This window comes from Fusarium tjaetaba (assembly GCF_013396195.1).
Source record: "Fusarium tjaetaba strain NRRL 66243 chromosome Unknown NRRL66243_c0000188, whole genome shotgun sequence".
Classification (NCBI taxonomy): Eukaryota; Fungi; Ascomycota; class Sordariomycetes; order Hypocreales; family Nectriaceae; genus Fusarium; species Fusarium tjaetaba.
In genome coordinates this window covers 240,769-266,946 of record NW_023501384.1, presented here as the reverse complement: position 1 = coordinate 266,946, position 26,178 = coordinate 240,769, and the positions used below count along the sequence as shown (strand labels likewise).

The following is a 26,178-nucleotide window of genomic DNA, read 5'->3' as shown; positions in this document are numbered from 1 at the left end:
CTCCTGAACTTGACCACCTGACATCTTACCAGAAATTGTCCACCGTAAATCAGATGTTCTCAAGAAAGGGAGAACACGAGGCTGGGAGATGCTTCTCTCACACTCCCTCAAAACCGGGGTCACCACCGGCTTTATCAAAGGCACTCCCAGCTCAGAAGTTGAAAAGTCCTTGACTCATCTCAAAGCATGTGCCTACCAAGTTGGACACCCCATGTTACTCCCCATCATCATCCTCACGTATGATCTATCCCCCGAAAACGACGAGAAACAGCGAAAGGCTCGGCACTGGCTTCGCCGTCTCGAAAATGCCGTGAGTTTGCGCAATGAAGTTGAGGAGCAGGAACAGTACTTTCAAAACGGATTCATCGATATCGACGGTCTAAGTCGTGATCTGGTTGAGTGTCATGGCAATGTCATGTGGAAACGACCTCAAGCATATGAAGCACTGGTCAAAGAGATGGAAAAGGCCATGGAGACCTTCCGTTTTGCTTGGATGACACTGGCTCCTGCGGCCGAGGAGCAAAACGAAGCCGAAAGAAAGCACCGTAAGGAGATTCAAAAATTGCATCGAAGTATGGCATCTCGTTTGGACTTTTACAAAGTCAAGCTCAAGGGCTTGGAGAACTACATTCATACAACTCTCGAGAGACTCAAGGTTCAGCGGGAAGCGGTCAGTCACCCTCAAACTTATCGCATGCTGTTACTGATTTCTGGATAGCTCTACAACATCATGTCACAGCGTGAAGCAAGACTGAATCTTGAAATTGCAGGAGAGCAGAGGCGAATAGCCCATGCTAGCAAGCGAGACAGTACGGCTATGAAGACATTATCGCTCATGGGTGCCCTATTTTTACCTGGAACATATCTCGCATCCGTTTTCAGCATGACATTCTTCGACTTTGGAAAAGGTTTGCTATGGTTCTCCATTATCTATCTATTGGCGTTGCTAATCCGCTGACGCAGATGCCGACCCTGTCATTTCTGTTGAGCTTTGGGTATACTTTGCCATAACGGTTCCTGTAACGGCGCTGATAGTCGGTGCCTGGACCTTCATTGACAAACGCCGCCAAGAGCAGCACAAAAAGGACGACGCAGACCTGGAGAAGAATATCGACAAGATGGAAAAGGAGATCATGTTTGCCCTTAGGAAGCGGACAATGAGTAAAGCCAATACCTGGAACACTGTCAGCCCACCCCCGAAGCCATGAGGTGGAGGAAGGGAAGATATTGCTCGGAGATTTGATGATATTGTGGAAATTCTGGGTTTACCACGCGATTTACGACTCATGAACACATTGACGCCATTTGTGATGATATGGACGACTTCACTTCAAAGTTTTGACGAATACGATGCATTAGATATATATTTGCGTACAAAAATACGATACGTTAAAATGTGAGCGTCTGATGACGGTATCAATAGCTGTCTCCATGATATCCAGGTAGCACCGAGTCCGTTTCCTCGAGTCTGTCCGAATTATAAAATATAAGAAACGACTCACTCATGAACATGTCAATCAAACCCCAATCAGTCCTTCAACTCCACGACGGTTTATCAATACCGACTCTGGTAAGGAAGATAGGACAGTACTAAATCAAAGAGTCCTCGCTTTTCCCCGAAAGACCTTGCGCCGCCCATGTATAGAAATGATGTGTGTGGCTAGATACGAATCTGGCCTTCGCTAGAACCACCAAACCATCTACGGAAATCAGGTGCCGAGTTCGATGATCCAGCACCTGCAGTATCATCGTCGCCACCCATCCACTTTGGTTTCTTGATATCGTTAAACCATTTAGGGGCTTCGATACCATCCATGGTGTTTTTCATACGGTGACCGATGATGGTAAAGAGGTTATCGTCTTCGGGTGGCTCGTCGTTCCAATTTGCACCATAGCGATGTTCTGGGCCACGGCGGGCATTCGCAGCTGGAGCTCGAGCTGGAGACCGAGCTGGTGAAGAAGCGGCGCCATGGGCGGATGGTATAGACAAAATTGGAGCAGATCTGCCACCAAGTGTTCCAGCAGCCCCTATTCTAGCAAGTGCATCTTCTCTGCGATGAAAGAGGGTGTTCCCACCTAGTTCACGAGAGATGAGATCTCGGCCTTCACGCCAGGAGCCAGTACCATAAGTGGTGCCATTCTCCTCTTCGTCGTCCATCACATCCATACCAACAAATATTCGTCTGACCCGACCGTAAATGCCAAAAAGAGTAGCAAAGACAGGGAATAGTACGACTACAGGGAACAGGTCGTCAAAATAACGACCCAATGGTGTAAAGTCGATGAGTTGTCCGAGAAAGTGATAAAACACAGTCTTGTTGTAGACTTGGCTCGAAAGGAAGGTGATGAAGTTGTAAGAGATAGGAATAGTCAGTTTGGCCACCTGCATTGCATACCAAAAAGCGGACTCATGAGCGGTGTTTCGTCGAACGAGGGCTCGACCTCGCCAGACTTTGACCTCGGTCATTGAAATGAGTGCCGCGGCACACATGTAGCAGATCCAGAATGACGAGATGGCCTGTCCAGCGAAACCGACTTCAGGCTTATCGCCAACCCAATGATGAACCACAGTTAGCCTGATGATAGAAAGCTTGGGGAATGCAAACTTGACGACCTCGGACCAGACAATACAAGCCGACGCTGCTGCCAAGAATAAACCGAGAAGGACTTGAGCATAAGGCAAGATTTGGTAATAGTAGAGATATCGAGTATATGGCGTCAGGATGGCGGTCTTTTCCCAAAAGGTTGCATGAGGTGACACCTCACCAAACTCGAGCTTTTTCGATGCTGCCGAGTCCAGGATCGCTTGTGTTTCAGCAGCTTCTTGAACGAGGTCACTCCAAGCATTGACATATCGAGATCGAGCGTGTCTGGCGCGCACATACTTCCTAGTGAGATCGGCGAGATACTTTTCGGTGATGACATGTGGAATAATATTGTTATCGGCGCTGGAACCAAACCGGGTGCCTCGGGGTTGCGACTCGGGAAGATTGGCCATCTCTTGCAGTTCTTCTATCCAGTCTCGGTATGTGTTTGCGCTTCCTGTCTTGCGTCGGCCAAGCTCCGCAACCTGAACCTCAATATCCTCAAGTTTGGCAATCGAGTCCTCCATTTCTTCGTAAACCTTGGGAGCCTTGCTCTGGAGTCGTCGCAGTCGTCCGCTGATGCTTGCGCCGCGCATGAGTCGTCTAGGTATCGACACCAAGCCGTGACCCATGAGATAGATGGCGAGAATTAATCCCCAACAGTATGCGAGAGCCATAATAGTACCCTTAATAACGTCGACCTTGAAGGAGAAGCCGGAGGAGATGACATAGTAAATGAGCCCTACAAAACCAAAACCCAAGACGATGGCGTGAAACTGGGCATTGCTACGAACAGAGTACATGAACTTGTCGTATGGCTCTCGATATCCAGAGTCGGAGTATTCGGCAAGGATTGGAAGAATAAACCTGTATATGCTGATTAGCCTCCAGCACGATGCAGTACACCAAATAATCATACCATGTCAATGCGAATGTCAACCAATACGAAATGCGCCATGAAACGAGTAGGACTCGCTCAGGGAGCCATATGCCCCTTGAGTCTTCATCGCCAGTAACTGCGCTCGAGGCAAGATCGACCGGAACGAGGATCACGACAATCGTTGGTAGCCATAAGGCGAAGAAGATGGGAATGAGATAAAAGGCTGGTGTCGTCCGTAACGGGAGATAGTATCGTAAAATAAGGAGAACGACGAGGGATATGACAACTAAAGCGATGCACGAGAAGATGGCAGAGCCAACCGGAGACGAACTGCTTGTTATGTGTAACATTTCAAAGAGTCGAAGCGCATGGCGCACAAATTTGTAAGGATAAGGTTGAAGCGAAAGTCCGAGTTCTAAAGATGGTTTGGTTTGATTGACTGAGACTTGAGTGAGTGACATGCGATAGCCAGGGGTAGACTTAGCCTGGGTGTACGTACATTAGTAGGTACTGGCTGTCCCTTACGTCATTTTCTCTATACGGCACACACGCAGTTTTGGGGGTAGATTGGCCTGGAAAATTGGGCGCGAAGACTGACTGGTGTTGGCGTCCTGGTACGTACAAGTATTTCCTTGGCTCACTCCCGTCAGGCGCATGGATTTAATTGAATCGCGTAAAGTCGCGTTTCGGTGGACCCCTTCACCCAGACAACGACAACCATTCACAACTCGAGCGCATCGCGACTTGGGTTCTATCTTTTTCAGGACTTCGTTGCGCCAGGTCGCATTGTGTTTCTGATCGGTGATTTACTCTCACTTTCCTCAAGAGCAAGCAGAAAAAATGGCAAACATCGAAGAGTGTAAGTCTGGCGTCTGTCACGGCTTGATTTCCCAAATACTGACATTTATTAAGGGCTTGCCAACGCCAACGAGGCGATTCATATCAGCCTGGTGTCTCCCTCCGAATCTGGCCTTCAACATCTGGCTACATTTAACCCTCGACACACATACTCCATTTTCGGCGAGGAAGAACAGATCTTTGGATACAAAGATCTCAAGGTCAGCCTGCGGTTTCGCGCGAACGATATGCGACCGCACCTGAAGACATCCTACAACAAGAAATTCAACCTTGATGGAGGCCCTGAGCCTACTGATGTGGCTGCTGTTCTTAAAGAAGGCAATCATTTGCCTAAAAGTATGTTGCCCTTCCTTGAGCGCGCAACAAGCAATACTAACAGCACCTAGTCGCCTTTGTCACAGGAAGCGATTTCGAAGAGAGCTCCAAGCTAATTGGCGATAACTGGGTACCGCCTGGAACCCTCCATGCGACCTTCGATAGTCCTGATGGCGAGTACGAAATTTGGCGTGGAAATCTCGCCGATCCAGCTATCCAGCAACTCAACAGCCGCCTACAGATATTTGTTCCTCTTTTCATCGAAGGCGGCACTTATATCGGCCAAGATCCAGAGATGGACTCCACAGAGCTTGATCTCTCTGATGCCGATCGATGGACTTTCTTTGCCCTTTACCAGAAGCGAAAGGTGGCGGACAAGACCTCATATGTGTTTGTAGGCTACTCAACCATCTACCGATTTTACTATTTCCAACCGCCCACGCCCCCAGCGTCGCCTCGAAGCGATGAGTGGGAGCTGCCAAATGGTGAGGTGGACCTCGCCGAGTTACCCTCCCGAACAAGACTATCTCAATTCGTTATTTTGCCCCCTTTCCAGGGCAAAGGTAACGGAGCACGACTCTACAAGACCATCTTCGAGCACTACCATAAGATTCCACAGACGTATGAGTTCACTGTGGAGGATCCAAACGAAGCCTTCGATGACTTGCGAGACATCTGTGATTTGCAATTCCTCCGCACGATGCCCGACTTCAATGACCTGCGGCTTGATACGAGCGTTACCCTTCCTAAGAAGGGAACTCTGCCAAAACTGATTGTTGGCAATGACAAGCTTGAGACTATCCGACTTCAGGCTAAGATTGCACCTCGCCAGTTCGGTCGAGTCCTAGAAATGCATCTCATGTCTCAACTTCCCAAATCAGTACGGCCGACAATGGACATTGATGGAGACAAGCCAGAAGCTACACAGGCCGACAAGCTCCAGAGCAAGATCTGGAGCTTGATTGTTAAACAGCGACTGTACCGTCACAACAAAGATGTCCTATCTCAAATCGAACCTCATGAGCGCGTTGACAAGCTTGATGATACTCTGCAGGGTGTTGGACTAGAGTATGCGCGTATCCTCGCTGCCTTGGAACGTTCAGCGAAGCACTCTCAAAGCCAATCAGTAGCGAATGGCAAGCGAAAGCTAGGTGCAGAGGAGACCGAACAGGATCCTGGTAGCAAGAAAGCTCGCGTTGAGGATTCTTAGGTGTTTATGTATTTTAATTTCTTGACGCTTAACCGAATGAACGGATGATCTGGGCGTTGGGAATAATGGACGAAGGAAAATGTACTATCTTGTGTATAAATCAAACCATTACACCTATATGCAGTGAAACCTAGACTATGCCATGCCACGCCACGCCACGCAAACAAACAAGCCGACCATATTTACCGAGGCGAGAATAATTAACTCCCAAAGGTCTGCAGCGAGAAATGCTGAGGTCCTATAGAGTCTAAGATAGAAGACCATACTAGGATTTTGTCTTCTTTCCCATACCGTATCCTTATTAGTCAGTCATATACCATAGGAAGACCTTGCTATAGCAAGGAGTTCCCCGAGCCTTTGGCTTGGTCTGACAAATCCTCGACCTCTTTAGGCTCTGTTTTCGGTTCGTAGGCTGATTCTAGTCATTGGAAGTCCGATACTACTTCACGGTCTGAGATAGGTGGGGAACATGAATATGATGGTTGCCAGGGCTTTCTGGGAAGACCTGGCCGGTCATCGTGGCCATGATCCATTCATTCATAGCGTGCACCGGGAAATCTGGTGCCATTTACACCGTCAGCCCCCTTTCCAATCTGACCGGCCACAACAGCGGCCTCACGTACAGCTCTCGAGACGGAGCCACGGACTCTGCCCTCCTCAAGAACCAAGACACCTCCAATGGTGCAGCCACCGGATGTGCAAACCTTCTCCCGAAGAAGAGCAGGATGCTCGCCATTTTGGACAAGGCCAGCAGTGCCCCTCATAGACTGAGTAGCCATGCGCTGAGCATCGGCACGGGGAATGCCCATAGCAACAGCGCCATCGATGGCAGCTTCCAGCACCAGGGCGAAGAAAGCGGGACCTGAAGCACACAGAGCTGTCGAGGCATCCATATGTCGTGTAGGAAGGTAGACAACGTCACCAATGCGCCTGAAGATCCATGTAACGAGGCTCTCGGTGGCATGGTCGAGGGGAGAACTAGGGGAAGCAATAACAGTCATCGATTCACGGATCACGGCAGCTGTATTGCACATGGCCCGGACAATGCGGCATCGACCATCCTCTTCTGGATCCTTGGACGGGACAGCGCCGTGGAGAGCGATTTCAATGTCCTCGACTGTGATACCAGCACAAACGCTGATTAGAAGTTTGCCGTGCAGAGCTTTTGAAATGCCAGGCTCGCTCAGGATCTCTTTAACCATCCATGGCTTGCAAGTTAGCAGAACAACCTCAGCCTGCTGAACGGCACCAATGTTGTCGTTATGGACAACCTTGAGAATGGAGGAATGCTCCCAGAGAGCGCCCTTGACGCGTTTAGCGCCTGCGGCAGTAGCAACACTGGCAACGAAGCGTGAAGGTAGTCGTTCAGGCACCTCGTCGCCAGGAGTTGAGGTTCCTGATCTGGGGAGGGACTGGAGAGGCTTAGGTCCTTGCATCTCAGCGAGTGAGTTTAAGATACCACTGAGAATAGCAACTCCCATGGTTCCTTGGATTTGTTAGCAGATGAAAACTGTACAATAAAACACCCGCAGAAGTTTATGGCATCGCCCTCAAAAGAACGACGATCTGCATCTGGTACGACGAGTATTTCTTTCGACTTACCACAACCAAGAACAGCCATGGTGAGGTCTGTGCTGCCGTTTGAGCCATAAGGCGTGAGAGCCATTGTGTTGGGAGACATGATGTTTTGCAGTCGATGAAAGGGAAAAACCACTTGTTATTCAAAAGTTTTATATGGAGGGGAAAACTTTGGCATAGAGGAGATGCTTGCTACCTGAGTCAAGGACGGGGCCCAAGTGGTAAAGTGGAGGAAGCAATGGGGGAAAACGGGACCGAAAATAAGAAGGATAATTAAAAACGGGAAGGGAAAAAAAAGCCTGGGGAAATGGAGGAACAGAGCATACTTATGTGGGAAAATTCTACTTATAAACAAATACTATTGCCAGTTTACTGAGAAGCAAATGCGCGCAAAAGACTGAACTTTACCGGGTAACGTAAAGGAAAGTGCTTTTGCTGCCCAATGCGCATCCTGGCCACACGGTCAAGACGAAGCAAAAACGGAATACGTCAAAAATAAGGGGTAAGCTTGAGACTCACGCCCGTTGATACTTCTATGTACAAGCCCTCCAAAAGGGTGCTATTCACCGAGAAAAGTGACGAAGCAAATTACCACAGGCAAAGTCTCACCATGTCAGGAGATAGGAACCATTCAGTACCCTCCCGTTGGGTTCCGACTTCTTCCAGACAAGTTCAAAGTCTAGCCTGGGCCGTGTAAGTGAACCCCTGTGAAGTGAGGTAATTCGTGAATCTGACGCCCCTGAGCATGCTTCAGGGCTTCACCAGAAGCCCTTTCACGAGACAAGTCTTCACCGGAACCCTCTTATGGTTAGACTCATGCGTTACACCTTCGGCCTGTCCGGGCCGGATCGATTCCTTTCGTGTGGAGGAGGGATGAAGCTGGAAAAGAAAAAGAAATGCTGCGGGAACGGTGAGACCTGGTTATTCCCGCCGGTTTCATATCAAAAGTCGCTTCTTCGCACGGCCACAGCGTGGCACAATTCCTTTCCCCTTGTAGACCCACTATCAACCTCATCGACAAATTATCCGGGCTTCTCACCTACCACCTAATTCAGCTAAACAATTCAGACTCACTATAGCTACTTTATACCAGAGCCTTTTGTTGTTCTCTCTCCCTATCTCTGCCTTGGCTCTAATACCCTCAAACCGTGGTTTGTGTTTCAACTTATCCGGTCTTTTGATGGTAAATTATTTTGAGAATTTCCACTCTGCATAACCAACTCACAACGTTCTCAACATGGCCGACCCATTTGAAGTGCGAATGCGCTTCACCTCCCAGCTTCAACATCTCAACGCGTCAGTTTCATCTGCTCAGAAAGCAGCACAGTATGCGCTTAGATTCAGAGATATGGACGAGGACTTGCATTCGTGCATCCTGGAACAGCTTGAACGGGTAAGTCGGACCATTTCATCTCAGCGGACTCGGCATTGACACAAGATAGCAGAACAATATGAACATACGTGCCAATATCATGTACTTTATCGAGCATTTCCTAGATATGGCGCAACGCGACGGACATCCCGACTACATTCGGATGATGCAACGGGATATTATCCGTGTCGTCGATGCTGTTGCCCCGGATGATGGGTCAGGTGCTGCCAACGTCAAAGTGGTCCGAAAGGTGAGTTGATCCCCGCATCATGGCGCAACCCCAGATTTGTTCTAGAACCTGTCGCTCACATGTCGGTGCAGGTGTTGCAGGGTCTTCAAGGGAAAGGGTACCTGGAGTCGCAAGCAGTCAGTCAGATCGAAGATGTCATCAAAGAACGTGAGACAAATGTCGAAGACCTAGGCCTAGCTTCACCAAATGGAGATGCCGATATGACAGACATGCCCCCCTCACAAACCATACCTAAAGCAGGTCGACGGAGCACGTCACACCAGCTTGACAAACGTCAAATTGAGCAACGAATTGAGGAGGACCGCGAGCGCCACAAGCGTGAGCGTGAAAGCATTTGGGCAGTCCCCAAAGTCGAGAATGCTGAGATGGACAGACTGTGGGAGGAAACGAGTGACTTTGGAGAAGACGACGACCGTCTGCTGACCGAAGAGCTGGATGACTTTCACAAAGAGATGGAGATACAGTCTAATTGCCAGCATAATCATGGAGCAGCGAACGGCAACCGTCACTAAATGGAACCGAATCATCTTGCATTTTTATGGATATTGGTTGGCGTTCGGTCCTGGGCTCGCATTGGGATTGAGAGAAAAGTATTGATACCCGTTGTTTTCGGCATGGCTGGCTAGAGTAGCGAAGTTTCAGATCGACCTGCCATGAGAATTCAGGTCGCATGTAGATGAACAATACATTTGTTCAATATGATATCATAATTAAAAAGAACCCACCACTGAATGAGCCTTTCTAAGGGTACATATTGTTAGATACTAGTACAGATGTTTTTACACATGCAATCCAGCCATCTATCGTGCCAAGTCGCCAGTCGTTGTGCCCCAGAGATCCAACAATTTTACTCCATAACCACAGTGGCGCCCAGCTCCTTCATGGCGGCAATAATCTTCTCAGCATCTTCTTTCGGGACGTTCTCCTTCATCATCTTGGGCGCACTCTCGACGAACTTCTTGCTATCCACCAAGCTCAGACCGAGCATGTTCTTGATCTCCTTGATAACCTTGGCCTTGGATGGGGCATCGAATCCTTGCAACTTGAGAGTGAAGAGCGTCTTCTCGGCGGCAGCAGGAGCAGCCTCCTCAGCTTCTTCGGCGGCGGCGGGAGCAGCAGCGGGAGCAGCAGCAGCGAAGCCGCCTATGGGCATATCGGGAATGTTGAGCTTGGTCTATTGAAAGGTTCCAGTTAACAATTATACGGGAACAAAATAACCCCTCCAAGGTTCAATTGAAGCCGAATTATTATCCTTACTAACCTTGAGGCTTGAAACAAGGTCAGCAGTCTCCAAGAGAGTAAGCTGGCTGATCTGATCGACAATGGCTTCGATCTTGGGGTTGGCGGGAGCGGCATCGGTTGAGTTCCATCTCCTCGAGGCAGCTGAGACTCTGACAAGCTGTGTGGGTGCCCGGGTAGCGCGAGCGGATCGGAGGTGGCGAGCACAGCTCTGGGCGGCGTACCGACAAGACATGGCCATTTTTGTGATTGCGGTTGACTGAGGATTGCTCAATTCAAAGAGTCGTCGCGGGCGGGCGTCTGAGGAAGCGTCTTGAAGATTTTCGAGCTGTCTCGATGGTTTGGCGGGCTAGCGGCTGTATCACGTGTATAATTGGGCCCTCACTTACATCGAACCATTGCATCCTTGGATTGAAGCATTCCATCCGACTGTGCCCATTTTCGAAACTTGCATAGGTTTGGGCATGGAAGAAGTAAATGTTATAAATGGTCAAGTATATATGATCAAACGATATGATGTGGCTGTTGCAATGCTATTGATTGACCCCGCCTGGAAAGCAAAGGACGTTAGCATCCGTGGAAGGATATAGGCGAGATAAGTGCCTAGGCGAGAGGATCGACGGAATTATATGTCGATAAATTACGAGCAATCTCGGAAAGACACAATGCACTTCTTCTCAGAATACCAATTTTTACTGCAAATATATCAAGAATAATTGACGTTCAGGTGGATTGATTCTTGAATCAAGTGTAAATTCAATCCACATACAGAGTCCTACAGGTTAAGAACTAAAACAGATTAGCGTACTAACCTATTCGTGAGTGATAAGATAACGAAAAAAAAAGTTCAAGAGAGCAGTTCTCAGGTTTAAGCTTGGAAGCACCACAAACCATCAACAGCCGAAATTTCGTCGACAGAGACCACAATCATGGCAATGATTGATGTCTCGCGGCAGAGGAGGTCGCTCCTTGCGGATGCGATTGTATTGGAACATCTGCCAGCAGAAATACTGGCCATTATTCAAGACCCGTCCTCGACGAAACTGCTAGATGCTGTTGCAGAGGCGGCTCTTTGCCCGCCACTTACGGAGCGTATCTTTGCGCATTTCGAGCATCTTTTCCCAGACGTTTGTGCTCGATGGATCCTCAACCCCGGAAATGGACAACAGCGCATACGAATATACTCAGCGTTAGCTCGAATTCTACCCTTTGCTCCTTACCTTTCAACATTTATTGAATACGCATCCTCTACTCCCGAACAAACGACGAACTCACCCTCTCTCCGACTCCCACCCTTACGGTTAGACCAAAATGCCATGGAACAGGATGGAGAGATCCTCTTACAGAGTCTCCTTGTCGTTTGGAGATTAATCAGTTTCGATTCGCACAATTTTGGCCCATTGACATCCGCTGCCTTGATGCAGACCTTGTTTAAGCATGAGAGCAGAGCTGTGCGTTATCTTGCGACTCGAATTTTTATCCAACTCCTCCATGGTTCCGATTGGAAGCTTGAATCTCTTATCCAGGAACATATTGGCAAGAGCGAGGCCATCCTCGCAGACTTCGACGGTCGATCGATCGATTATGGATTCCTTTCGCTGTACGAGCAGTCTCGAGTGAAGTCTTTTCTGGCCCTGCGCGAAGAAGTGCAGGCCGCTCACGAGGCCGCAACAGATGATTCTCCGCTCACGCAGACCCTCACTCCCTACGTTGTGTGTTATGGCAACGTTATTCTGCCCAGACCCCTAGGTCCAACCGGGGAACCCTCCAGCCTTGTCCTTACCCCCACAACCGTCTCAAATCTGGAGCGATTGGCGACTTTGCTCCGCGAATCTGATCCGGTCATGTTATATGGTCTTCCTGGCGTTGGAAAGACGGCCCTTGTTCACGAAATCGCCAAGCAACTCGGCATGTATTCTAACATGGTCACATTGCACCTTAATGAACAAACGGACGCGAAAATGCTTATTGGACTATACTCGACTGACTCGAAGCCCGGTAGTTTTCAATGGAGGCCCGGTGTGCTGACAACAGCCGTGAAGGAAGGCCGATGGGTATTGGTGGAAGACCTTGATCGGGCACCGACTGAGGTCTTGAGCACGCTGCTACCCCTGATCGAAAGAAAGGAACTACTCATCCCAAGCCGAGGCGAAAGAATACGAGCAGCCAGCACTTTCCGACTTTTTGCAACTGTGCGAACGTCTAGGGGGATGAATGGCCGAGAGAATCTGCCAAGTCTGGTTGGCATTCGTTTCTGGCAGAGTCTGAGTACACAAGCCCTCGCAGCCTCTGAACTTGAGGATGTTGTGGGTCAGACGTACCCCATCTTGCGAAAGTTCATCCCTAGCATTCTGGCAGTGTATGCTCGTTTGTGTCGCCTTGGCTCCACGCCTGGCGCTTTAGCTCGAGGCCGAAATATTATGGACCGTCAAGTGACATTGCGAGATCTGCTCAAATGGTGCCGAAGGTTGCGCGAATGCTTGGTCGCTGCTGGATCAAAGACGGGAGAAGAGCCAATCACCAAGACAACGAGCGATCAGATGTTCTTGGAAGCTGTTGATTGCTTTGTTGGAAGCTGCCCCGATCCTGAAATTGGCAGGCAGCTCATTGTTGCGATTGCTGAGGAGATGCAATTACCCAGGGAATTAGCAGAGCACTACTTCACTACACACATACCCAATCTGAACGAGAGTGATAACCAGTTCAGCATTGGACGTGCTGTGTTACGGAAGAAGAAGCAATCGAACCGAATTCAGAAATCTAAACGACCCTTCGCTAGCACAGCGCACGCCAAGAAGCTGTTGGAACAGATTGCTGTAGCGGTCAAGCTCAATGAACCTGTCCTCCTTGTCGGAGAAACTGGTATCGGCAAAACAACTGTAGTACAGCAATTGGCTGAGTCTTTGGGCCATAAGCTTATTGCTGTCAACTTGTCCCAGCAGAGTGAAGTCGGTGATCTTCTGGGTGGCTTCAAGCCAGTCAATACTCGGACCTTGGCGATGCCCCTGAAGGAAGAGTTTGAAGATCTTTTCTCGGCAACAGGTATTTCCGCTTCAAAGAACCAGAAGTATCTTGAACAAGTTGGCAAGTGTTTTGCCAAGGGGCAGTGGTCAAGGGTGTCAAAGCTGTGGAAGGAAGCTCCCAAAATGTTCAACAAGATCGTCAAAGAGCTCGAAAGAGTTCATACTGAACAAGCAGAGACCAGGAATGGTGACGAGCAACCGACAAAACGTCGAAAGACCCAGTCAAAGCTCCAAACCCTGCTTGACCTACGTCCAAGATGGGATATGTTTGCTCGTAATCTTGAGCAGTTTGATGTGCAGATCTCTGGAGGTTCTGGAAGTTTTGCTTTCTCTTTCATGGAGGGAAATTTAGTCAAGGCCGTGCGTAACGGTGACTGGGTTCTTCTTGATGAGATAAATCTCGCGTCGCCTGACACGCTTGAGAGCATCGCGGATCTCCTGACTGGACCTGACGAGAGACCATCCATTTTACTCTCCGAAACTGGCGAGATTGAGAAAATTGAAGCACACCCGAACTTCCGCATTTTCGGTGCGATGAATCCTGCGACCGATATTGGAAAACGCGACCTCCCAGTGGGCATTCGCTCCAGATTTACTGAAGTCTATGTTTCCAGTCCTGATAAAGACCTGAAGGATCTTCTCACAATCATCAGGACATACCTGGGAAGTAGCAACAGCAAGAATGATCAAGCGGCAGATGATATTGCCCGTCTATATATCAACACCAAGCGACTGGCCGAAGAAAAACGATTAGTCGATGGCGCGAACGAAGTACCTCATTTCAGTCTTCGGACCCTCACACGAGTTCTCAGCTATGTGAACACTATCGCTCCCTACTATGGTGTTAGAAGGGCTTTGTATGAGGGTTTCTCAATGGGCTTCCTTACTCTCCTTGACCGAGAGTCCGAAAAGATGCTTGTTCCCCTAATATCGCACCACCTTTTCGAGAAGCATGGAAACCCCCAGTCTTTACTTTCACAGGCCCCGAAACACCCAAATGACGGAAAGCAATATGTTCGTTTCAAGAATAAGAACAGAGACAGACAGTACTGGCTGTTCCAGGGCAGCGAAACTCCTATTGAGCGTGAAGACTATATCATTACCCCTTACGTTGAACGCAATCTTCTGAACCTTGTCCGAGCCACTTCTACAAGACGTTTCCCCATACTGATTCAAGGCCCTACTTCTGCCGGAAAGACGAGTATGATCGAGTACCTCGCAAACTTCACTGGTAACAAGTTCGTGCGAATCAACAACCACGAACACACCGATCTTCAAGAATACCTGGGCACCTATATCTCGGGTTCTGATGGCAAGCTCAGTTTCCAAGAAGGTATTCTGGTTCAAGCAATGCGCCAAGGTCACTGGATCGTACTCGATGAGCTGAATTTAGCACCGACTGATGTCCTCGAGGCCCTGAATCGTCTTCTGGACGACAACCGAGAACTTCTGATCCCCGAAACACAAGAAATTGTCAAACCTCACGAGAACTTCATCTTGTTTGCTACTCAAAACCCCCCTGGTCTTTATGGCGGAAGAAAGGTGCTCTCAAGAGCGTTCCGTAATCGATTCTTGGAATTACACTTTGATGATATTCCTGAAGATGAGTTGGAGTTTATCCTCCAGCAACGAAGCCGCAACACCTCTCCTCCGGATTGCCGCAGAATTGTCAATGTCTACAAGGAACTATCCAGGCTTCGCCAAACCAGTCGATTATTCGAGCAGAAGGACAGTTTTGCAACACTTCGTGATTTGTTTCGCTGGGCATTGCGAGAGGCCGATACCCGCGAGGAGATTGCTGCTCATGGATTTATGCTATTGGCCGAAAGAGTCCGTAATGAAGAGGAGCGTATCGCAGTCAAGGAGGTCATCGAAAAGGTCTTTAAAGTGAATATCAATCCCCAAGACCTGTATTCCGCTACAGTGGCCCCTGAACTGAAACACTTCACCAGCGAACCCAACAGTCAAGGCGTGATATGGACGCATGCGATGCGCCGACTCTACGTCCTTGTCTCTCGGGCGTTGCGCAACAATGAGCCCGTCCTTCTAGTTGGTGAGACAGGCTGTGGAAAGACAACAGTTGTTCAATTGCTTGCGGAGGCATTGAGGAAGGAGCTTCATATTGTCAACGCTCACCAGAATACTGAGACGGGTGATTTGATTGGTTCACAAAGACCTGTCCGTAATCGTGGAGCTATTGTCGATGCTTTGGATGCCGATTTGAAGTGGGTGCTGCAAAGCCTCGGTTTGGATGTCTCTGGCTCCGTAGAAGATTGCCTCGATCGTTACAAAGCACTGGATCCTTCAGTCACCAGCGAAATTTCTCAGGAGGTCAAAGAACGCATCACTGCAAATGAGACGCGAAGCAAGGCTCTGTTCGAATGGGCTGACGGAAGCTTGGTTGAGGCCATGCGAGAAGGCCATTTCTTCCTCCTGGATGAAATTTCCTTGGCTGATGACTCAGTACTGGAGCGTCTGAACTCTGTACTCGAGCCCTCGAGGACACTTCTTTTGGCCGAGAAGGGCATAGACAACTCTTATGTAGTCGGAGCACATGGCTTTCAGTTCTTCGCTACTATGAATCCTGGCGGCGACTTCGGAAAGAAGGAACTGTCGCCCGCGCTACGAAACCGATTCACCGAGATCTGGGTTCCGGCCTTGTCTCAGACCGAGGATATCTATGAGATTGTTAAGACAAAGCTTCATGGCGACTCTAAGCAACTGGTGGAAATTGTGGTCAAATTCGCTGCTTGGTTCGGCGACACCTTCAGATCTATGGCCTCAGCACCATTCTCCGTGAGAGAAATTCTCGTCTGGGTACAATTTATTAATACTTTTCAGTCCGACGAGCCTGTTGTTTCATTGGTCCATGGTGCCTCTACAATCTTTATTGATAGCATAGGTGCAAACCCTTCTGCTCTTCTAGCCACCGATCCCAAGTCTCTGGGTCAGCAGCGCCAGAAGTGCCTTGACAAGCTAAGCGAACTCATCGGCAAGGATGTGTCTGGTGTTTACGAAACTCATCCGGAGCTCTCCATGGATGGTAGTTCTCTGACAATCGGGCACTTCAGCATACCCCGTGCTTCCGCAGGCGTCGCTGATCCTGGTTTCGCGTTTCATGCACCCACCACTCGTCTGAACGCTATGCGAGTTCTTCGTGCACTGCAAATGCAGAAACCAATTCTTCTCGAAGGCAGCCCTGGTGTAGGAAAGACGACTCTGGTTGCCGCTCTTTCTCAGGCATGTGGGCAGCCATTGACCAGAATCAATCTGTCTGACCAAACCGATTTGATGGATCTGTTTGGTACAGATGTCCCAGTCGAAGGAGCAGAAGCTGGTAATTTTGCTTGGAGAGACGCGCCGTTCCTGCAGGCTATGCAGAAGGGTGAATGGGTACTCTTGGATGAAATGAATCTTGCATCTCAGTCTGTCCTGGAAGGGTTGAACGCCTGCCTCGATCATCGAGGTGAAGTTTACATCTCCGAGCTAGACCAAGTATTCAAACGCCACCCAGATTTCCGCCTATTCGCAGCCCAAAACCCTCACCATCAAGGCGGTGGTCGAAAAGGATTGCCCGCCTCCTTCGTTAATCGTTTTATCGTTGTATACGCTGACGTCTTCTCGGACGATGATCTGAACTTGATCGCAGCACACAACCACCCCAAGATCTCTCCATCAGTGATCAGCCAACTTATCCAATTTGTGTCTCAGCTGGATCATAAGCTTGCAGTTGAGAAGTCATTCGGAAGTCAAGGGAGCCCTTGGGAGTTCAACTTGCGTGATGTGCTTCGCTGGTTAAAACTTCTAGACTCGTCTGATCCACTGCTTCAGAACGCCTACGCTGATGACTTCCTCGATATTATTGTGCGACAGCGTTTTAGAACGGAGCGAGATCGTAAGGAGGTCAACGACCTCTTTACTCTCATCTCTGGGTCTTTGCCAAGACAACATAGCTTGCATCATGATATCAGTCCATTGTTTGGACAAGTCGGTTTGGCATTACTTGACAGACACCCCCATTCGCAGCCAGAACGACTGCCCAATATTGATATTGTCCCTCGGCTGTCTGAGCTTGAGTCAATCATGATTTGCGTCAAACAGAATATTCCCTGTATCTTGAGCAGTCCGTCAGGCTATGGTAAAACCGTTCTTCTGGAACATGTTGCGGCTTTGGCTGGAAAGTCACTTGTGGTATTTCCAATGAACGCTGACATCGACACGATGGATCTTGTCGGTGGCTTTGAGCAGGCGGACCCTCTCCGGGAGGTCAACGCGGCACTCCGGGCCCTTCGGCGGGATCTTCAGAATACTATCATGTCGGCCGTGCCTGATGATATTCCAATCGAAGCCCTTCATCTACTTCATTTGCTCGATGGATTTACTGGCGGCGTTGACTCCCTCCCTCCGATAACCACCTCTGTAAAACACCTACTTGGCAGTGTACCTGCAGACTCTGAGGTGGCAATTGTATTATCGAAGGCGCTTAACCCCCTCCAGCATTCTTTAGTGCTAGAGAATCCCCGTTTCGAATGGTTAGATGGCGTTATCGTCAAGGCCCTACAGTTAGGTCAATGGTTGGTTCTTGACAACGCGAACATGTGTAACGCCTCAGTACTGGATCGATTGAATTCTCTCCTTGAACCGAATGGATTTCTGAGTATCAATGAGCATTGCGGTCCCGGTGGAGAGCCAAGAGTCGTACGCCCTCATCCAGACTTCAGGATCTTTTTGACGATGGACCCACGCTACGGCGAGCTCTCTCGTGCGATGAGAAATCGCGCTGTCGAAATTCACATTCACACACCACCACCATCCCTTGACCGATCTTACCATCGTGTTGTGAGTGTGGATAGTAGCCTTCAAAGATACAACACTTCCCACCAGATTTCCGATACTATTTTCAACACTGGGGGATCTGTTGAGGTCATCGAGCGGGCTCTCGAGACACTCTCGATTGCTGATTTGCCTCTTCTGCCTCGGTTTACGGGCACTCTAGCTAACCATGACACTCACAGCAGGGCATTAAGCTTTGCAGTGACCGAATTGCTCGGATTCCTGAATTCGAGTAATGGGGCTGATGGTGTCAATGGGATTTCTCATATATATAGCTCTTTGCCCATCCCTGAGGGACTCAAACCTGCGCAACCGTTGCATCCTCTTAACAACTTCCCTATCTCCCAGCTTTTATCTGCACCAGACCAAGCACGATGGCTTGGTGCATGCTTGGAGTTTTATCATGAACTCAATCGTCTGCAGAATTCAATTGAGGACCAGCGATGTCAGGCTCAGGTCGACAAGTTGACTGCTCTCAACCGACTCCAAAGATCACTGATAAGTGACCGCGTCGCTGCCGTGTCCAAAGATGCTACCGTCAAGCTGGCTTCCTTCTTACTGTTTGTAATCAACACGGCAAAGGAATGGCTCGGCTTCAAATTTGAGTCTCTCGAAAAATGGACGGAGCGAGTCCGCGTTTTGAGGGGCATTGTGTGCTATCTCAAGAGGACCATCCGCCTTGGTATTGAATCCGACTTTGACGAAGCAAAATTTCAAGCACACCTTGCTCAAGGTGCAAACTTCCTTCAGAAACATTTGGATACATCGACTGGGTCTCAAGAAAAAGAATTCATCTCTCTGCTAATCGAGCGGCTGGGCAAAGACTTTACAGCTGGTTTTAAATTATCAACTGGTCTAAGCATGGAGTTGCTTTGGCACATTTTCAGACCCACTCCTTTGCCTACAAAGATGATCCTGGATCGCGAAATAGAACTCGAGAAACTAGGCTCAAGATTCGATTCATTGCGATGGAAGGCTGGAGCATCAATTTCCGATCTCACAAAAGCTATGGCTACGCTGGAAAAGGCCTCTGCAATTCTTCGTGAGGACGCTCCTAATGTCGACAGCCTCCTACAGGACCTTGCTACTGAAATCCAGTCCCTGGAAAGTCGGATCGGGGTCGACGAGGTTGAACGTAAGCCTTTTATGATGGACGAGTTTGAAGCGCTCCGCCAGGTTTCAATGCTCAAATCTCTGCCCTCGGGTGACACAGAGCTTCAAGTGTTGTCCGATATACCTACACAGGCAGGGATGATGTTGGCCAGCTCTAATCTCCAAGCCGCGCTTCTTCAATCGGTGGAGAACCTGGTCTACCAGAACAAATTCTCTTGGGATGGCAAATTTGTTTCTTGTCTCTGGGATAAGCTGCAAAACCTAGGATCTGTCAATCTTGGCTCGTTGGCTCTTCTTGAAGCCGAGCTTCCAATCGCTGGACGACAAATCATGAAACTGAGTGCGGATGTGGTGGCAAACCCCCTAACACGGCTCAACAATGTTCTGTCTCAGCTTGTGCTCGAAGTATTCGGCGCCCATAACCAGAGTCTCAAGGATGCTGTCATTGAGGCCGCCCAGCTGGCTTCCCAAGACCTTGCCCGCAGCTCTCGTGCTTTCGATGATCTGGCGCCCCGGATCGAGACAGAACACTTTCGCGAAATTGCAGTCGAGCATCTCATCCCGGCTCTCAAGGCTCTTACAACTCTACAATACGATATTCAACGAGAGGCCCAACTCTCAGCTTTTGCATGGATTCATTTCAGCATCGGAGCCGTCAAGCTGTACGTTCCGGATCGCGTTTTTGATCCGCAAAGTCGACCCAAGATGGAGCGCGAATTCCTTCAAGAGATGCATACTGCCCTCAATATGGAAGCAGACTCGCTGAGGACATTTGAGAAGCATTTTACTGGACAAGACACGAATGAACGCATTCGATTGCTTGAAGCAGAGTCTGCTGCCTTGGGCCCTCTTCCTGAAGAGGTCCGCGCTATCTACAGACCAGATCAATCAGAGCTCAACCGCATCCACGCTGAATTCTCAAACGTTCTAAAAGCAGTCACGGGTCCTACATTATCCGCGGCACTTGAGATTCTCGACAAAGATCCGGCCCGAGCAACCGAGGAGTTGCAGCTTGTCAAGGAAAATGTTCTAAGACTCTTGGATCGACTTTCTTCTCGGTTTGAGGCATATCAAGACATGACTCGGCCTACGTCGAACCTGCTTCGATGCCTCATGATAGGGCTCTCCCTTTGTGACGCTGCTTCAGCCCGTAACCTGGCACCTGCTTCTTACCAGCTTCTCGAGGTTACTCCTTTCCTTGGTGGTAGTATGTGGAATCAAGTGGATGGGCAATTTTCGTCCAGAACATTTGAGTTTCTCAACTACATGTCAATGGTTGCTAGCATTGAAGGCATCGACAATATTGAACAACAAGCCCGCGAGATGGTGTTCAGAAGTTTCCACAATTTGTTCGACGAATGGACTAAGCGACTCGAAGCTGACCGCAAAGAACAAACCGCCAAGGGGAGCCTGTATCGCTTTCGAGGTTCTTTGGAAGATGAGGAGCAAGTTGATGCTGAGGAGTTCAATGAGCTGTTCCCGACTTTCGACGAAGACGAAGCCGCAGATGTCCCAACCAACAAGAAGCCGGACGAAGTCCGGGATCAGTCGCTTCGAGTGGCTGAAATTCACAAGAGCCTTTTCCTCAACCCGCCGCAATTTACTACGGCTTTAAAGGATGCCTGCAAATCTGTGGGAGACAGGATTACTTCAGAAACCATCGACCACAAGAACATTGATCGTAGCCTGACAAGCAAGATGTTGGCCGGAACCATGTTTTTCCTGAATGACAAGCTTGATTCTCTTGTATCATCCACCGTGGACAAATCCTACAACTTCTACACAGATGCCAACGTTCCTGAAGCCCGCCAGCTCGTTGTCCTCATGCACAAAATAAAGTCTCGGTTCCGGGAGCTCCAAATGGTCGACGAAATCGGACATATGCAGCCCTTGGCTGATGTCATTCATGCTTGCGAACAGGTCCTCGAACTTGTTCATACCGAACCTTTGGCTAAGATTCTTCCCAAGGTTGAATACCTCCACAGCCACGTATACGAATGGCAATTCGGCGGCTGGGCTAGTAAAATATATGGTGTTCTTACTCTTCATAACCTGCTTACGGATACGGTCATCCGCTGGCGACGATTGGAACTCTCAACTTGGGCCAATCTCTTTGATATGGAACAGAAGAAGTGTCAAGATGATGCCTACTCTTGGTGGTTCGTTGCTTATCAAGTTGTTATCGCTGTGCCTCTGTCTTTGGTCGAGGTTACCGACGAGTTGGAGGAATACGCTTCTTCTCTCATCTCAAGTCTGGAGATGTACTTCTCGACAGCAATAATTGGGCAATATGGAGCTCGTTTGGCATTGCTGCGTCAGCTTCAGAGCCATCTCAAGCTATTGACTGAAGATTACCCAGTACTTCAACTTATTCTGCATGCGTTGTCCAACTTCATCCAGTACTATTCACGCTATGAGAAGATTATGGATGAAACTATCTGCAAAGGACGCCTTCCCATCGAGAAGAAGATGAAGGACGTACTGCTAATGGCTAGCTGGAAAGACACAAATATCAATGCACTCCGGGAAAGTGCTCGCAAGTCTCACCAGAAACTCTTCCGAATTATCAGAAAGTTCCGCGGTGTTCTTGGTCAGGAAGCAAAACAAATTATTGAACAAGGTTTACCTGATCAAGACGTCCACCACGCAAATTATGTAGGAAATAAGTCTCCTATTATGGACGTTCCTGCGGACGTGCTTTCTAAGCTTAACAGCGCTCTGCCAGGGTGGACCGATGGCCACAAGCGCCTTGCCAACGTCTCTAAAACTGTTTCTGTCATGCGAAAGATCTCAGACAATCCAGAGATGACAAGTCAGGTACCTCAAATTGTTGATGACTACGTCTCTAGCCTGAGCGACTCAATGGCGGAACTTCGCAAAGAGACACCGCCGTTTTTGACCGATGAGAACAAGGACCAAGTCAAGCATCTGAAGACAAGAAAGAGGAAACTGTTTGCAGATACCTTACGCGATCTTCGGCAAATGGGTTTCAAGCACAACCTAGGACAGGACAAGCTTGCGGAGCAGGCATCACTATCAGTTGTGCTGTCGTCAATACAGCCTGTGCAACTTCCTTCAGACAATTCTACTGAATCCATGGACTATCACTTGCACAAGATTCTCGATCTAATCCCCAAGGTCAGGGCTGCTTCTCGAGACCACTCTGAGGATCTTACCAGTGCCGAGGTTGCGAGAAGTGCTGGATTTGTTGAAGGAATGCTCAACCTTTTACTGACTCAGAGATATTCCATCACATCTGGTGCCTCCTCCTTATCCCTTCTCGAACAATCCATAAAACAATTCAGCCGCCTTGGACTTTCCCATGAGCATGGATTGCTCATCCGCAAGACAGCAGTCTCTGACTGGAAACGTCTTCTCCCTTGGCTTGTTCAGATTCTCCAGCATGCCATTCGTTTGATTGAAATCCATGGGAAGTTGGGGGAAACGAAGCACACGGCGGCGATAGAACAGCTGAAGTCGTGGCATGGGCGATTCGAATCTCTCCATGCTCTGAATGCTGGATTAGGCCAGCTTCCAGATGGTGTGTCTTCCGAAGCAGCTGCTCGTGCTGAGGCAAATTTGTCGAGTGAATTGGCTAGTTTCCGCGCCGACCTCGAAGAATTGAATAGCGAACAGCCGGAACTCTCCTTTATTCTACTCCAGATTGTTGGCTGGACCAAGATTACAAAAGAAGCCGAACCTAGCCTTACATCCGATGACATGGAAATCACCACTTTTGCAAATTCTCTCTCGACACTTTGCGACAAAATCCTGGTCGCAATTGAGAGCGTGAAGAAAGCTGCAAAGGGAACTGATTATAGAGAGGCCGAACCTGCTTGGCTCATCGGCCACGCTAACAGTTTCGTAAATCTCTTTACAAAGCTTCGTACTGCCGAGATTGAGAGGAGCGTGGCCAGCTGTATCAAGATGTTGAAACATATTCATCTCGAAGAACCGAATCTCAGCCAAGCGGCGATGAGTCTCATGACGATCGCATATCCTGTCCTGAATGAGTATGTTCATTTCGCTCAGCAGACCTTGATGCAGGTTGTCGACATCCACAGTGCCATAGCACATATGTCCTATAACATGACCAAGACGTTCACTCAAATTTCCTCTCAAGGGTTTTGTACACCACAAGAAAAATCTGATGAAACTTCTGGCGAATCTGGTAAAGTCGAGTCTGGAACTGGCCTTGGTGATGGTGAAGGGGCCGAAGACATCAGCAAGGACATCCAGCCTGATGAGGACTTGTCCGAGCTTGCCCAAGAAGCCAACAAGGAGGAGAATGGTGAAATGGAAGACGAAAAAGATGCGGTGGATATGGCTGATGAAGAGCTTGAAGGAGACATGGGCAGTGTCGATGGGGCCGATGATGATGATACGGGGTCGAAGAATGGAGACGAAGAGGAGGAGAACGATATGGATGAAGAAGCTGGAGAGGTCGATGACCTAGATCCCACTGCCGTTGACGAGAAGATGTGGGATGGAGAGGACGAAGAAAAGGCCGATAAAGACCAGCAGGGTGAGAAGGCCAAGGGCCAGAAGAAGGACGACGAGCAAATGGCAGCAGATGAAGATGCAAAGAAACAAGAGGGTGAGGAGCAGCCAGATGTTGACGACTCTGGTGAACAAGACGCAGAGGGAGAGGAAGCTGGTGCCGAAGAAGAAGAAGTCAAAACCCAGGAGGAAATGAACAAGCAAGATCAAACTACCCAAGAGAATGATACACTGGCGCTTCCTGAGGATATGGAGTTGGATCTCGATGACGATCATGAATCGGCGTCAGATAGCGATGACTTGGATGGTCTTTCAGATATCGAAGAAGAGAAGAAGGAGGGAGAGGACCAGGAGATGAATAACGAGGAGGAAGATGGATCAGATGACGCTGCGGCCCAAGCCCAGCTTCAAGAAGAGGCTGGAGAGGAGACCAAAATCCAGGAAGACGAAGAGATGCCAGAAGAAAAGGCCGGTGGCAAGGATGAAGTCGACGAGGAGGCCAAGCCTGAGGAAGAGGAAAAGGACAAGGATCAGGAGGATGCTACAGATCAGAATCAACCGCCTCAAGATAACGCTACAGCTGATACCGACAACGCTGCACCAAGCGATGTCAAGAGCTCTGGCCAGGATCAGAACGCTGATTCAATGGATGTCGACGATAACTTCCAAAGCAACGCTGCCCAGCAGGAGGATGGCGAGATGGGAGAGGGAGCTGCGGATCAGGACACAAGCGCAGGGAACAAGGGATCAACTTCGCAGTCAAAGGAGATTATGGACAGGGCCGAACAGGAACAGGAAAAGGCGGATTCGGCACGCAGTGATCCTTTCAAGAAGCTCGGCGATGCACTTGAACGCTGGCATCGACAGCAGGAAGACATCAAAGACGCTGAGTCTTCAGACACCAATGAACAAAACGCACCACAAGACCCGAGCGCCGATCAAGGCCGTAAGGAATTCCAGCACTTACAGGACGATGAGACTGCTACAGACACTCAGGCCATGGGAACTGCGGATGATGAGCAAGTACAGCCCATCGACGAGTCCATGGCTATCGATGAGGAGAGGCAAGATCCTACAAGCCGCCTTATGGACGATGATAAAGAAGAGACCGAGGAAGATCCCGATAAGATGGACACGGCTGACCCAGGAGAGGTGCCGGATGCCAGTAAGCAAGATGCAGATAATGATCAGGACGAAACCCGCTCAGGGGTCAAGACACGCCAAGGCAACTATGACCGTGAGTTCAGTCCTTCAGATCAGGAGGCGCAATTGGATGAACAAGAAGATGAGGTCGAGATTCAGGAGACATCGACTCAGCTCTCTTCAACTCACATCTCGGATGAAGAAAGGCCACTCCGAGATTTCGGCGAGTCGATGCAACAGTGGACTGAATTCCAGACCAAAACACATTCACTCTCTCTGGCTTTGACATCCCAACTCCGGCTTATCCTTACACCTTCACAATCGACCAAACTCTCGGGAGCTTTCCGTACCGGAAAACGACTCAACATCAAACGCATCATCCCTTACATTGCGTCGAGCTATAAGCGGGACAAGATCTGGATGCGACGCAGCATCCCGACCAAACGCACCTACCAGATACTGCTTTGTGTGGATGATAGTAAGAGTATGGGTGAAACATCATCAGGTACTCTGGCCATGGAGTCTCTCGTCATGGTATCACGATCTCTTACCATGCTGGAAGCTGGCCAGGTTGGTGTCATGGGCTTTGGAAGTGACGTTTTCACAGCCCATGGCTTAACCGAGCCTTTTGCTGCAGATGCTGGAGCCAAGGTATTGCAGAAGTTTAACTTTTCTCAAGATCGTACCGATATTGCACTTCTCATCCAACGGACCATTGAAACGTTCAGACTTGCACGGCAACAGGGCAGCAGCAACTCGGATCTCTGGCAACTGGCACTGATTCTCTCTGACGGCCTTACGCCTTCATCAGCCCACGAGGGCATCCGGCGAATGCTGCGGGAAGCGATGGAGGAACGCATCATGATTGTGTTTATCATCATGGATGATACGGGCAAGAAGAAGGGCGACAGCGTACTTGAGCTGAAGGAGGCCAAGTTTGTTCGGGACGGCGGAGAAAGCAAAGTCGTCATCGAAAGATACTTGGACACGTTCCCATTCCAGTACTACCTGATCGTCCATCATCTTGAAGAGCTACCAAGCGCCCTGGCTGGTCTCTTGCGAACATGGTTTGCTGAAGTCAACGCCTAGGAGAAAGACGGTTTTTCTGAATAGGTAGTTAGGTTGGGGGAAAGGCGTTGGTAGGCGATAGATGGTTGCATATACTGGCGTTCGGGGAGTACATAATCTGATGCAGCAGTAATAATTCTTTTTAGAACAGGGGCAAGCATTGATTGTTTAGACTAGGCTGTGGACAAAATTACTTCACTTTAGAGATGTT

At 49.2% G+C, this 26,178-nt stretch overlaps 7 protein-coding genes across 7 annotated transcripts; 4 read left to right on the top strand and 3 right to left on the bottom strand.

The window, feature by feature from the left end:
- Positions 1-88: 88 nt before the first annotated feature.
- On the top strand, positions 89-1,208 carry FTJAE_8646 (uncharacterized protein; the record flags this gene model as incomplete). Its single annotated transcript, XM_037355484.1, has 3 exons — positions 89-670; positions 719-908; positions 964-1,208. The coding sequence occupies 3 exons, from the start codon at positions 89-91 to the stop codon at positions 1,206-1,208; spliced, it is 1,017 nt and encodes a 338-aa protein (XP_037204363.1).
- A 452-nt stretch (positions 1,209-1,660) lies between these two features.
- FTJAE_8645 (uncharacterized protein) lies at positions 1,661-3,815 on the bottom strand (the record flags this gene model as incomplete). The annotated part of the gene is made up of 2 exons (XM_037355483.1): positions 1,661-3,452; positions 3,505-3,815. The coding sequence occupies 2 exons, from the start codon at positions 3,813-3,815 to the stop codon at positions 1,661-1,663; spliced, it is 2,103 nt and encodes a 700-aa protein (XP_037204362.1).
- Positions 3,816-4,305: 490 nt separating this feature from the next.
- Positions 4,306-5,848, top strand: FTJAE_8644 (histone acetyltransferase type B catalytic subunit; the record flags this gene model as incomplete). Its single annotated transcript, XM_037355482.1, has 3 exons — positions 4,306-4,324; positions 4,378-4,659; positions 4,710-5,848. 3 exons carry the CDS (start codon positions 4,306-4,308, stop codon positions 5,846-5,848), a joined length of 1,440 nt encoding a protein of 479 aa, XP_037204361.1.
- A 533-nt stretch (positions 5,849-6,381) lies between these two features.
- Positions 6,382-7,529, bottom strand: FTJAE_8643 (pyrroline-5-carboxylate reductase; the record flags this gene model as incomplete). Its single annotated transcript, XM_037355481.1, has 2 exons — positions 6,382-7,334; positions 7,451-7,529. 2 exons carry the CDS (start codon positions 7,527-7,529, stop codon positions 6,382-6,384), a joined length of 1,032 nt encoding a protein of 343 aa, XP_037204360.1.
- A 1,134-nt stretch (positions 7,530-8,663) lies between these two features.
- On the top strand, positions 8,664-9,560 carry FTJAE_8642 (CTD kinase subunit gamma; the record flags this gene model as incomplete). The annotated part of the gene is made up of 3 exons (XM_037355480.1): positions 8,664-8,819; positions 8,872-9,048; positions 9,120-9,560. The coding sequence occupies 3 exons, from the start codon at positions 8,664-8,666 to the stop codon at positions 9,558-9,560; spliced, it is 774 nt and encodes a 257-aa protein (XP_037204359.1).
- Positions 9,561-9,895: 335 nt separating this feature from the next.
- Positions 9,896-10,528, bottom strand: FTJAE_8641 (54S ribosomal L12 mitochondrial; the record flags this gene model as incomplete). The annotated part of the gene is made up of 2 exons (XM_037355479.1): positions 9,896-10,222; positions 10,310-10,528. The coding sequence occupies 2 exons, from the start codon at positions 10,526-10,528 to the stop codon at positions 9,896-9,898; spliced, it is 546 nt and encodes a 181-aa protein (XP_037204358.1).
- Positions 10,529-11,216: 688 nt separating this feature from the next.
- Positions 11,217-25,988, top strand: FTJAE_8640 (midasin (AAA ATPase); the record flags this gene model as incomplete). The annotated part of the gene is made up of 1 exon (XM_037355478.1): positions 11,217-25,988. The coding sequence occupies one exon, from the start codon at positions 11,217-11,219 to the stop codon at positions 25,986-25,988; it is 14,772 nt and encodes a 4,923-aa protein (XP_037204357.1).
- Positions 25,989-26,178: the final 190 nt, after the last annotated feature.